Below are 13317 nucleotides of genomic sequence, written 5' to 3' on the forward strand. Positions count from 1 at the left end.
CAAAAAGGCCAAATCTAATCTGGCTGACTGTGCAACCAATCATCATCATCATAGTATTGTCTAGGAGTCCATCTTGTCCTGACCATGGCATTTATAAAATAATAAAGGCAGGATAAAAAACAAATAAATGTGGAAAACTGCAACTTGGATGAAGAGAGGAGTAAGTGGAAAGGTGTGGAGGATCTAATGCAGGGGTCTTCAAACTCGGCCCTTTTATGACTTGTGGACTTCAGCTCCCAGAATTCCTCAGCCAGGCATGCTGGCTGAGGAATTCTGGGAGTTGAAGTCCACGGGTCATAAAAGGGCCGAGTTTTGAAGACCCCTGATCTAATGTGTTTTTTTCCCAGAGTATGAGCTGAACTGATATTTTTACCTGAACGATTATGTGGGCATGCTTCCCTCTATGAAATTCACCAAAATGATGTCACATAAAACTAGTCCTTGATGTATGACGACAACTGAGCCCAAAATTTCTGATGTTAAGCAGGACAGTTGTGAATTGAGATTTGCCACATGTTATGATTTTTCTTGCCCCAATTGTTAAGTGAATCACTAGAGGTGTTAAGTTAGTACTACAGTTAAGTGAATCTGGCTTCCCAATTGACAGATTTGTCGCAAAGGTGATCACGTGTCCCCGGGACACTGCAACCATCATAAATATGAACTATTTGCCAAATGTCCAAATTTTGATTATGTGGGGATGCTGCAACAGTCGTAAGTGTGAAAAATGGTCATAAATATTTTCAGTGCAACTGTCATTTGAACAATCATTGTACAAATGATTGTTAAGTCGAGGACTATCTATAATTAACACTTTATATGTGTGTGTGTATGTGTCCGTGTGTGAGAGAGACACCCTTAGCTAATGATTTGGGGAAGGTTTAGAGTTCTCTAATGTAGTCATGCATTCAACTCTTATCATCCATCTTTCCAGACTGGAGAACACACCCACAAATATACTAGAAATCTGTAAAATGTCTTGAATTTTGGGTGGTCCAGACTCAACCCAAAGTGTTGATTCCTGTATGGAACAAAATGGGTCTGTATGATCCAGGAAGAACTAGCTAGGGAAAGAATCGTCATCATCATCATCACCATCTAAAGGAATTCTACTAAAACTTTCATAAATGTTACTGAAATCTGCTTCCAAATCAAAAGTGAAAGTATTCTGTGTATACTGGATAAAAAGAATCCAATCGTTATCCAAAACGAATGAGGTTCAAGTCTGGGTATGTTATGTCTAGGCAAAAACAACCACACAACCTCCTTTATACAAAAACTTCATCAATCTTTTGGTAACCTGAGTTAAGTATCTGGATGGGCATGGGTTCATTTTATTGCCATTTGACTTGCTTGCAGTACAAACAGTTAACAAATCCATCTGAGGTAACTGCAGGACACCTTTGCTGAGGAAAGATCAGATGTGCACAATTTACAGATACATACGAATCTCACCTATTAAAAATTATAAGTACGAGAAGGGAAAAAAGCACTCATGTCAAACATAGCTATTTATTTTTTTTCTTATAAACAGCATCCATTTTCCTTAATGAAAAAAGCCTAGAATTTATATAGTTTTTCATCCCATCACTTACAACAATATGTATACATTATTTACATCTTTTCCAATATATGTGTTGCAGAATTTCAGACATCCAACTTTTTTTTTTTACTATTTTTTTCATTAAAAAGCCATTTTTTCAGGTAGAACAAGTACTGATTAAGTGACTACAAACTGAAGTAATATTGGCACAGTTTGCCTACAGTACATATTATGTTGCATTTTATATTTTTAAATTATTATTTTTTTGTGTCCAGCATCTGCTATTACCTTTCTCTCTCTGATAAGCAGCTACCTTTTTTTCCTCTTCTTTTAATAGAGAGGGTGTCACTGAGGCAGGTCAAATTTCTATCCCTAAGGCAGCATAAATTCTAGCACACAGGATCCGTTTAATTTCATCAGCAGAATCAAATGGCAAGGCTTTTTTTCCAAAGCTGCAGGATTTTTTCCCACGTAATTACGTTTCCTTGCCGGAAACGTGGAATGTTAACCAAAAACTTCCTGCGTCTCCAGAAATGTGTTCAAATTTTGAGTTGCCCAGAGATGCAAATTCAGAAAAGCTTCAGGTTGATTCTGCTGGTTGTAAATACTCTCAATCAGGCAGGAAGCAATCGCCACTATAGATCCTTTTCAAAGGGTATACTAAGGAATGGCCAGCTTCTCTGGGATTTTTCTCTACTCTTTATCAAGAGAGCACAGAAAAAAAAATGCTCCTATATTTTTCTAATATGCTGCACAAAGAAGGACCTGGGTAGATCTATCTAGGTCAGGAATAGGCAACCTTGGCTCTTTTATGACTCGTGGACTTCAACTCCCAGAATTCCTGAGCTAGCCATGCTGAGGAGAAAGGGAGAGGTTTCCAAGCTGAGCCATGCTGGCTCAGGAATTCTGGGAGTTGAAGTCCACGAGTCATAAAAGAGCCAAGGTTGCTTACCCCTGATCTAGCTACTGGAAGGGACCAGCAAGTAAGTTTCTTCGCAAATTTGTTTTCCCCCTCACTACATATTCAAAAGTGTTGATTCTCGTGACAATATTTAGCAACACGACATCAGTGAGTAAAATTCAAAAATGGAACCAAATGACATTTCAAAAGATTTGTGTTCCAAATAACCTAGTAATAAGTGTACAAAAATAATGAGTACAGTTTAGTGGCTATAAAAAATTAATTTTCCCTAAAAATACATTAATCTATGAAAAAACTATTGAAAGGACAGTGCTCTTGGGAAAGAAAATTAGCAAATAAAGCGTCTTAAAACTGGAGTTATTCTGCTACCGCAGGAGAGAATCGTGTTTTAAAAAGGAAGCACACGTGTGCAATAGACAATAAATGGAAATATACCTCTAAAGTGGCTACTGGCTCTAGAAATGCAGTTTAGGAAAACCCAAATAGTCCTTGCCTATTCAGAAATGAAATTTATCCCTCCCTTCCCTGCATAAAATGCATTAAGTAATATGAGAGCATTGCAGTTGAAAAACGGACAGGTCCAACTTCATATTACAGTTTTAAAATGGACATTCTAGCATTTCACCTACCCTTTAGTATATGGGGAGAAAAATACCTGTCTTAAATTATTTTCCAAATAAATCAACACACACATTTCCACTCCCCCCCTTCAGAAAAATAATCTTTATATGGAAATCTAAGAAAAGGCTTTCGGTCGTGGGAATAAAAAAACAAAACAAGACCAGTATATAGCAGCATTGGCTTTTTGCCTATGGGATAAGTTTGAGAGAATGGTGTCAATTCTAAATTCTTAATAGAGCCTCTGATTCTGTAAGATTACCAGTGAGTATTCAAAATTCTCTCTTGCATAGTAAGCTGTTAAAGAAATGGGAATTTCCCTGTTGAAAGTTATTTATTTAAAGCCCACCTAACTACTACTGGACAAAAAGTAGGATACTTTTATACTTGCACAATTAGCATGAATCCCTGACATGGATGTGTGAAGTAGGCTTGTAATTTCAAGGGCCAGGATAATAAAACATCTCCCATTAATGTCAATTCTCTGGATTAAATCAATCACTGGCTCAAGAAAACACAACACAGCTGGTTTTTAGGAACTTGGATCTATGCTTACGACCATCCATCTTGGTCAGCCTCATCTAATTAAAGTAGGTTACCTGTGCAGGTGGGTAACCAAGACAAAAGAGCAGATTGACAGGTGATACAGAGAATGGAGCCAGTTCTGACATTTTATGGCAGGGGTCTTCAAACTTGGCCACTTCAAGACTTGTGGACTTCAACTCCCAGAATTCCCCAGCCAGCCATGGCTGGCTGGGGAATTCTGGGAGTTGAAGTCCACAAGTCTTGAAGTGGCCAAGTTTGAGGACCCCTGTTTTAAGGCTATTCCTTCTTCATGGAAGGAACACAAGTGTTTGTCAATGGCTGGTCATAAGGAAAAAAAAATAAGCGTCTGCCTAACGTTTGGTATCAAAAAAAGGCATACGATTTCTAACACAGTATCCTTTTAAAATGAAAAGGCTAGATTCCAGGCTGTGACTGTTGTTTTTTTTAATAATACTACACTGTTCAATTTTCAAAATCTGTGTTCAACTGAAAGATCAAGGAAGCTTTTCTGTTTGCATTGTAACACACTTTTAAACAGTATTTTTCAAGACCACCAGAGCAATCCCACTAAAAGCTGATCTAGTGCTGATCAAATTCAGAATAATCACCGTCTTAATACTGTCAATGCTTCAATCTTCAAGGCAATAAGAAGAGTTGAACCAACAGCCCTCTTTGTCAACCATCTCCAAGTGTTTATCATTCAAGAAGGAAATTGGCAATGAATGGAGTCCACTTTTGTCATCATTGTTTTCAATGAGTCCCTTAAATGTTAAGACTAAAATTATGGGAGATAATTATTATGGCCAAGCTACATTGATTCTAATTAGACCTTATTTTGAGGTCTTACACATTTCAAGATCCAAACAAGTTGAGAGGACACCTAGCATTTTTCTTCTTTTATTTTTAACAGATATTTTTTTAGGGGTGGTTAAAATTGCTAGATGAAAATTGGGGATATTTAAAATTCTAACCTCTAAACTGCTTTCAGCATCCCAGCTTTGAACAATTTTTTTTCCATTAGCAATGTAAACTTTCAAATTCAAGGTTCAGCAAACAGGACTGTGAATCTGACTTCTAAAATTAAATATTGACAAAACGTTACTATGAACATCAGGATCAAATCTGGTTATGAAACATTGCCAAGATTTTGATTACGGTACTCATTTTTTTAGTAGATCCATCGGAAGAACCATCATTATTAATGGCTACCAGGTTATAAGGGTCAAGAATACAGCTAGATAATGTAACCACAGTAAATTTGTATTTTTCCCCTCATATGACTATGTTTAATTATCTACTTCTCAGGCAAAAGACATCCTGTATGCCTTTTATCACTTCAGTTCTTAAAAGTATCTTAAAGGTATATATAACCTCAAAGATATAATAAAAGAAACTGTTGTGTACATTAGACTTTTAATATATTCATTGGCTTTAAATATTATTAGTTTAATGGACACACAGTACATGTTCATGTGATTTTAGCTAATCCCAATGATAATGTGAAAAGTGGGCTTCAAGGTTAGGATCTAAGGATATATGGCAGTGTTTCTCAATCTTGACAATTTTAAAGCATGTGGACTTCAACTCCCAGAATTCCACAGCCAGCAATGCTGGCTGTGGAATTCTGGGAGTCGACGTCCACATGCCTTAAAATTGTCAAGGTTGAGAAACATTGATATATGGAGTAATTTGTGTGTTGTCAATCAATCCATGGAAACTGGTGAAGCAAACAAAACGTGTGACATTCCAAAAAAGATAAAAAAAAAAAAGGGGGGGGGGAGATTTTGGATTTAATGCTCAAACCACTGGTAAGTTTCAGCTGCCCTGGCATTTAGAACAATAGCGGATGATCTTAGGTCACGAAATCAGAAATTGGCTTCTCATTTTTGAATTCCTCAACAGGAATTATCCCAAATTCTAAACATTCTAAGATAAAGGATATGAAGAGAGAGGAAAATCAGCAAAACAACATTGAAAATTTTATCAAAATTGGTGCGTCTCCAATTATCTTAAATGACCACCAGCTCAAAATTCCAAAACATCATTGTACTTTTGTTACAAGAGATAAATGCTTTTCCCTTATAGCATTCTTGTTCAATTGAGATTACAAAGAGGCTGCGGATTTAGGATGTGTGAAATGGAAAAAGTAAACTGCTCAGTAGACTGAGACAATTTCTCTTTATTAAAAGTTGAAGCACTAGGATGCTTTGTCCCCATTTTTAAAAATAACCGTGGTAGATTTATAAATATTTCCTTTATTACTATTATTGTTCCTTGGAAACGGCTTCCCTTTTATTTTGACTAGATGCCACTGCAGGATTCTCGATTTAAAAGAGTGGAAAGTTTTTAGTTCAATTTGATAAAACACTGATTGAAAAAAATAATCCTACTGGTAGATCAGAATGAGTTAAAATCTTGGCAGAATGTATATTGTCAAAAGTAATGTACCCAGTATCATTCTTGGCCCCTACAATATTGAAGATGTATTAGATCAGGGGTCCTCAACCATGGCAACTTTTAAGACTTGGGGACTTCAACTCCCAGAATTCCTCAGTGAATTCCTCAGTGAGGAATTCTGGGAGTTGAAGTCCACAAGTCTTAAAGTTGCCACGGTTGGAGACTCTTGTATTAGATGGGTAGTTCAGTATGTTATTTAAAAAAAAATGAAAAAAATGAGTCACTCATTGACTTCTCTTCCCCAACCTATGTTCGCTTCTAAAGTCATTGCTTTCTCGTAAAGATTGGAGATCACTGACAGACGTTATGGCTTTTAGAAAAGGTTTGCACATATTAATTACATATAACAAGTATCAATAAATGTCCTGGGTAGCTATTTGTGTTTTCTGTTTCCAGCAATGTTCTTTGTATGTGCTTTGTACCTCAGAAGAGAATCTACCAAGGCACTTAGAGAAGATTCAATCTCTTTTTTAAGGATCTTCTGAGAAAAGATGTACAACTGGCAATCCTGGACTTTCCAACTAGCAGTGTGTCACATTTCCCAACAAGCATGTCTTTTTCCTTTATTAACACACAAACATCTGCTTAAAAATTAACAAGAACAATGAACAAGAACAGAAAACCATTTACTGTGTGTGTGTGTGTGTGTATATCTCACTAAGTGAAAGAAGTTTCACTAAGAAAAAGCACAGAGAATGGATCTACGTTGCCTGAAGTAAAACAGAAGTTTCCTTTTCTTTCTAAAACAAACAAACAGAAGGTGGCAAACCTCCACACACTTACTCGGGAGTTAAAAGTCCCCTGGAACTTAAAATGAGTAGAGAATTTCAAACCCAAATCCCTAAAAAACCCCACATGCCTGCTTAAAGAAAACAAAACAAGATTTCCACAATTTCATTTTCGCTTATCTGTCCTTGGAAGTGAGTTTTTCAATCAGTTCTTGGAGCGGAGCAAGTTCTCTTCTGTCTATAAGATTAAATTCCTGTGGGAGGGAGAAATAAAATCAACATCTCAAAATCAGAGGCTTAAAGGGAAGATATTAAATCGCTGAAAGCAAAGTCGCTTTATGGGGAGATTAGGGGAAAAAAGACAGGCCTCCTGGGAAGGAAAAAAGGAATTTTCTACCGAAAATCCTGCTTCTCAGGAACGTACTTTACCCATCTCTTGTGGCATGCACAGATAGCCAGAAATTACCTCTTGTGGTTTCAGGAGTTCCCTAGCTAAAACCCCACCAATGCCTCTAAATCTCTGGTGCAGTTTCCACCCTGTTGTAACCAAAGCAGACAAAAATCAGTGAAGAGAAATAGATTAAGTTTCACTGCCCTACCTACAGTAGTGGCCAAAATTGTGGAAACCTTTTGGGAAAAGTGTATTTTTGAGGTTTGATGGCTAATAACACCACTTTGTTTTTGGAGTAGTACCATAAAATTATATATCAATGGAAAGATCATTTAATCAAGAACGTAATGCAACAAAGTTTGTTCAATTATCTGTACTGTATTCTATGAAACGTTGTAGCCAGATAACCAGAAAAAGGAAGCACAACTTGCTTAGGTTGATATCAGGTAGCTTTCCTTCCTCTGATTGTAGCCAATGAGCATGAGTGTTTAGAGGGCCAGTCAGGTGCCATCTTGTTTTGGCAATGAGCCAATCAGATCACAGTAGGATCCAGTTATTGATGTCCTGTATTGAAGCTGAGAGGAGGACATTTGTCAGTGTGTTATGTGATCGCTATCAAGTTGGTTGGGTTTTTTGTGTTCTTCCACTGAGTGAGCTTGTAAAACATAATAAAATTAAAGTCATGGTGCAAAGACTTGACTGCTTACCCAGAAAGCGATGTAAAATAGTATTATTAGTATTATTAAGTGAACAAGGCTACAGTGATAAAGAAATTAGAAGAAAAACGGGTGGAAACTTAACCAAAGGTGGCATTTCTACTGTACACTTTTCCCAAAAGGTTTCCACAAAAGTCAAGATTATAGCAAATAGTTTTTCAGCTATTGAGAATTCCAAGGTATATTCCCCTTTAAAATGGCAGAAAGCTGCAAAAATCATTTTGTACGTACAAAATTAAATCACAGCCATTGCTGTGTTTGTTTACCTGAACAAAAAAGATAAAGTGCTTGAAGGATGTGTTGAGATGTGCCTCTTCTTGAAGCTGAATAACCGGATCAAAGTGCTGGTGATATATGTGAGCGTAAACTCTGAAGAGACGCTTTAAGATGGTCTTAGCTACGGACATGAAATTCTTTGGGAAAGGAACACCTGGAAATCAAGCAAAATATAAATCATTCCCATTCTACTAAAACAGCTACTCAACGTTGACAGAATGTGAGGACCAGGTTCATTGGAAAAGCACTATCCAAATACAGGTTTGTCCCAGCAAAAATATTTAAATCAGGGATCTTCAAACTTGTCCCTTTTATGACTTGTGGACTTCAACTCCCAGACTTCTGGGAATTGAAGTCCACAAGTCATAAAAGGGACAAGTTTGAAGACCCCTGGTTTAAACTATCCAGTGAATTTATTTAAGTGTCTGCCCTGAATGAAATGGACAAGTCTTCTCCAACCTAGTACACTGAGATAACAACTCTGAGTTCTCCAATCATCATAGATGCCTGGGAACTTTCAAAGGCACCCAAAGTTGCTTGGATGACTAATATAACGTCTCAGATTAACCAAGTTTGCTCCAGTTGCCACGATTCAACCTTTAGATACCTTTGGCCTGGACGACTGAGTTTTCATTGACATATTGCAAGCCATTTGGGGGAGAAAACCCCTGAAGTTGGTGTGGCAAGAATTGGTATATTCCAACAACTCTCTGATTCTCTACCTAACGAATTTTGCTCTGACTGATGAAGCTGCTTGGATGAGCAACGAAACGTCTCAGATTAACAAAGTTTGGTCCAGGTTAGGTAGAGTTGCCATGAAATCATTGAATGATAGCTATTAAAATTCATATTGATAAGGGGCATTGTGAAAACCTGAAGTCCATGGAAGGACATATCATGATGGAGAAAACCTATCTGTGGGGTTGCTAAGAATCAACACTGACGTGATGGCACATAGTCAATCTATCAGTCAATCAAACCAATCAAATTACTGTATGTGTGTGTGTGTGTGTGTGTGTGTGTATTGTCAACGCTGCAAATACTGTATATTCTTGCTTTGACAAAATATGCAAAACTGTCTGGTATTTTTAGAGTTAATGCAGAGCAGGGAAGGGAGGAGGGAAAAGCCCGGGAAAAAGGAACGGAAGTGAATCTCTGCCCTCCGGGCTTATTGGAAGATGTGACTTATGACTGCAAAATAAGGGAGGGGTTTAGAAAGAAAAGTTAGACGCAAGAGTTGAGAAATTCAGATTCTGGCATAAGCCTCCATGATGTGCCGTCAATTTATAACACTGTTAATAAAGGCTTTAGGATAAACATGCCTGGAAGTTCTTTGAAGTGTTTCATTAGTCGGAACCATGACATATATATATATTCAAAATGTGTGGCTGGCAAAGAGTTAGTGGGAGACTAGTATAGCTATTTCAGGCTCATTTTGCCCTCATCAGCTAGTCACACCCTTCAGGGATTCGAACCTGGGCTGCTTGCATGTTAGGCAGCTATATTACCATTTTGAGCCACAGGTTCCCCCTTACTCCTGTCAGCAGAAACCAGGGAGGATATATATCTTATCTGTTGGGTGAGGCACCCGGTCTACCAAATATAAATCAGTCTGTTCTGCTTTTTGCTCCAATCTAGGAGCCTGTTTTGCAGGCAGACGTCACATACTGTGAACACTATAAATTCAAAATTTGTGGCTGGCAAAGAGTTAGTGGGAGACTAGTATAGCTATTTCAGGCTCATTTTGCCCTCATCAGCTAGTCACAGAACACAGAACAGACTGATTTCTATTTGGTAGACCGGGTGCCTCACCCAACAGATAAGATATGTATGTATGTATGTACAGTATGTATGTATGTATGTATGGTCCTCGTGTAAATCTTTTTGATGTCATGCCAAAACTAATGATGATGATGATGATATCCATTCAGACACGTCCGACTCTTGGCGATTCTGTGGGCCAGGTCTTCCAATCTTGCCCTCCTTCTTCTTGTCCTTTGCTCTGACTGGTGTCAGCATTGAGGATGCTCAAACTGGCTTCCTGTAAACCGCCCAAATGTCACCAGTACTAAATATATTATGTTTTCTTCAGAATTTTGTGTGCTATTTTTTTTTTTGGTGCCTGAAGTTTTTGCTTTCTTCCATACTTTCAGAAATGACATAAATGACCACCCCATTTTTTTAAGTTTAGTATAGTCCCAAAGCCCACACTTCAGAATTACCGATTTTAGATGGAAATAGCGTCTCGTCATCCAGCTGATCCTGAACCCAGGTCATAAGGTAATCGATGTACTTTGGTGCCGAGCACTTGATTGGCTTCTTTATGTTGGTCCCATCTGCCCAATGATATTCATACCTGGAATGGAAGGAAAGTGAAATAGGTTCCTTTTAATAGATAAATGTAGGCTCAACCATCCAGGCCAAAAGCAGGTAAAAAGCATGGCTTGGATGATTAACTCTAAATAATAATAATAATAATAATAATAATAATAATAATAATAATAATAATAATAATAATAATAATAATAATAATAATAATAATAATAAAAAAAAAGTTGGAAGGGACCTTGGAGGTCATCTAGTCCAACCCCCTGCTCAGGCAAGAAACCCTATATCGGGGTGTCAAACTCGCGACATATCGTGACTTTTTTTTCCATTTCCGGCAATCGGGTGGGCACGGCAATTTGACACCCCTGCTCTATACCATTCCAGACAAATGGCTGTCCAGTCTCTTCTTAAAAACTTCCAGTGTTGGAGCATTCACTGCTTCTGGAGGCAGGTTGTTCTACTGATTAATTGTTCTCACTGTCAGGAAGTTTCTCCTTAGTTCCAGGTTGCTTCTCTCCTTGATTACTTTCCATCCGTTGCTTCTTGTCCTGCCTTCAGGTGCTTTGGAGAATAGCTTGACTCCCTCTTCTTTGTGGCAGCCCCTCAGATATTGGAATACTGCTATCATGTTACCCTCATCCTTCTCTTCATTAGACTAGACATTCCCAATTCCAGCAACCGTTCCTTATATGTTTTAGCCTCCAGTCCCCTAATCATCTTTGTTGCTCTTCTCTGTACTCTTTCTAGGACAGGGGCAGGCAACCTTGGCTCTTTTATGACTCGTGGACTTCAACTCCCAGAATTCCTGAGCCAGCCATGCTGAAGGGAGAATTTCCAAACTGAGCCATGCTGGCTCAGGAATTCTGGGAGTTGAAGTCCACGAGTCATAAAAGAGCCAAGGTTGCCTACCGCTGTTCTAGAGTCTTAACATCTTGAGATATTGCACTTCATTTTCAGGAGAAACCCCTACAAGAATTAATTTGTCCCAACAGCTCTCTGACTCTCTGCCTAACCAAAAATTTTCATTTTGACTGAAGAAGTTACTTGGATGATTAACGAAACATCTGAATTTAATCAATTTTGGTCCAGTTGCCATGATTTAACCTTTTTACATAAGGTTCCTTTTAAATAACCATAGATCTCCACTGACATTGTCGTACTTTTAAGGGGGGGCTGGGATACGAGTGTTTGATTTCGGGTTTGATTTCTTCCTTTTAAAATAAGAATAAATTGCTCTCTTGAAGAGATGGAAGGCTGGGTGCTGTTCTGGCACAAAGAGTCTTGTTCCACCCCACCCACTCCCAGCAAATGTCAGGAGAGACAAAGACTACACAATATACACAAATATAGAACATCCTTGCCTGACATGCACACCACTTTTGAAGCCAAAAAATTTCAGGTTTCTCAGCCTTTAGTAGCAATGAAGAGCACAAAATGTTTTTTAGATTAGAATATATTTAGTATTATTATATGATAAAATGGTAAAAGGCTGATATTTGGTCTCGCCTGCCGTGTTTCCCGGAAAGTAAGACCTACCCCGAAAATAAACCATAGCTTGATTTTGGGGGGTAAGCCTAATATAAGCCCTACCCCAAAATAAGCCCTAGTTTTGGGGCGAGGCACACCTAAAAATCAAGCTAGGGCGAGGGTAGGGGTATGGATCTGTCTTATGTGCCCCACACCCACTTACCTTGCAGCAGGCCTCTCCTCGCTGGCCCACTTCTTATGCGGTGTCTTCTGCAGCCGGGCTTACATTTCTCAGTCACAGGCCTTTTTGGAAGGCCTCTGCAGCCAAGAACCGAGCTATGGATTGAATCCATAGCTCGGTTCTGGAAGACTTCTGCAGCTGAGAACCGAGCTATGGATTGAATCCATAGCTTGATTCTGGAAGACCTCTGCAGCTGAGGACCGAGCTATGAATTGAATCCATAGCTTGGTTCTGGAAGACCTGTGCAGCCGAGGACCGAGCTATGGATTGAATCCATAGATCGGTTCTGGAAGACTTCTGCAGCTGAGAACCGAGCCATGGATTGAATCCATAGCTCGGTTCTGGAAGACCTCTGCAGCCGAAGACCGAGCTATGGATTGAATCCACAGATCGATTCTGGAAGACCTCTGCAGCCGAGGACCGAGCTATGGATTGAATCCATAGCTCGGTTCTGAAAGACCTCTGCAGCTGAGGACCGAGCTATGAATTGAATCCATAGCTTGGTTCTGGAAGACCTGTGCAGCCGAGGACCGAGCTATGGATTGAATCCATAGCTTGGTTCTGGAAGACCTGTGCAGCCGAGGACCGAGCTATGGATTGAATCCATAGCTCAGTTCTGAAAGACCTCTGCAGCCGAGGACCGAGCTATGGGTCTTCCAGAACCGAGTTATGGGTTGAATCCATAGCTCAGTACTCGGCTTCATAGGCCTTCCGGAAAGGCCTGACTGCAAAATGCAGGCCCGAATGAAGCTGCCCCTTCAGCCACAGAAAAAGTGGACCGGCTGGGTGGGGCTGTCGGTGCCTGAGGTAAGATATGCCCCCGAAAATTAAACCTGGTGCCTCTTTTGGAGGGGGAAAAAAAAGACCCTGTCTTATTTCTGGGAAAACACGGGTATTTTGACTGCCACAAGTTAAGTACGGATGACATTTTTACTTTGGCCCTGCAGACATCACTGGACAGCTCTCCTCTGTGCAGAAGTCTGTAATTGTCCCATAAAGCATGTTGATCTGGTTAAAGAAGTCCACAGCTATCAAAGAAAAAAGAACATTCCATTTAGCAAGCAACTACTAACTAGGGGAAAAT

The 13317-nt window shown here is 39.1% G+C and overlaps 1 protein-coding gene across 1 annotated transcript; it reads right to left on the reverse strand.

Moving 5' to 3' along the window:
- Window positions 1–6839: 6839 nt before the first annotated feature.
- MOB1B (MOB kinase activator 1B) lies at window positions 6840–13261 on the reverse strand (the record flags this gene model as incomplete). Its single annotated transcript, XM_015818593.1, has 4 exons — window positions 6840–7068; window positions 8188–8351; window positions 10420–10553; window positions 13168–13261. Coding segments are annotated over 4 exons (470 nt in total), but the record flags the coding sequence as incomplete, so codon positions are not given.
- Window positions 13262–13317: the final 56 nt, after the last annotated feature.

The sequence above is a fragment of the Protobothrops mucrosquamatus genome, unplaced genomic scaffold (assembly GCF_001527695.2).
Source record: "Protobothrops mucrosquamatus isolate PMUCROS unplaced genomic scaffold, P.Mucros_1.0 scaffold_140, whole genome shotgun sequence".
NCBI classification, from domain to species: Eukaryota; Metazoa; Chordata; class Lepidosauria; order Squamata; family Viperidae; genus Protobothrops; species Protobothrops mucrosquamatus.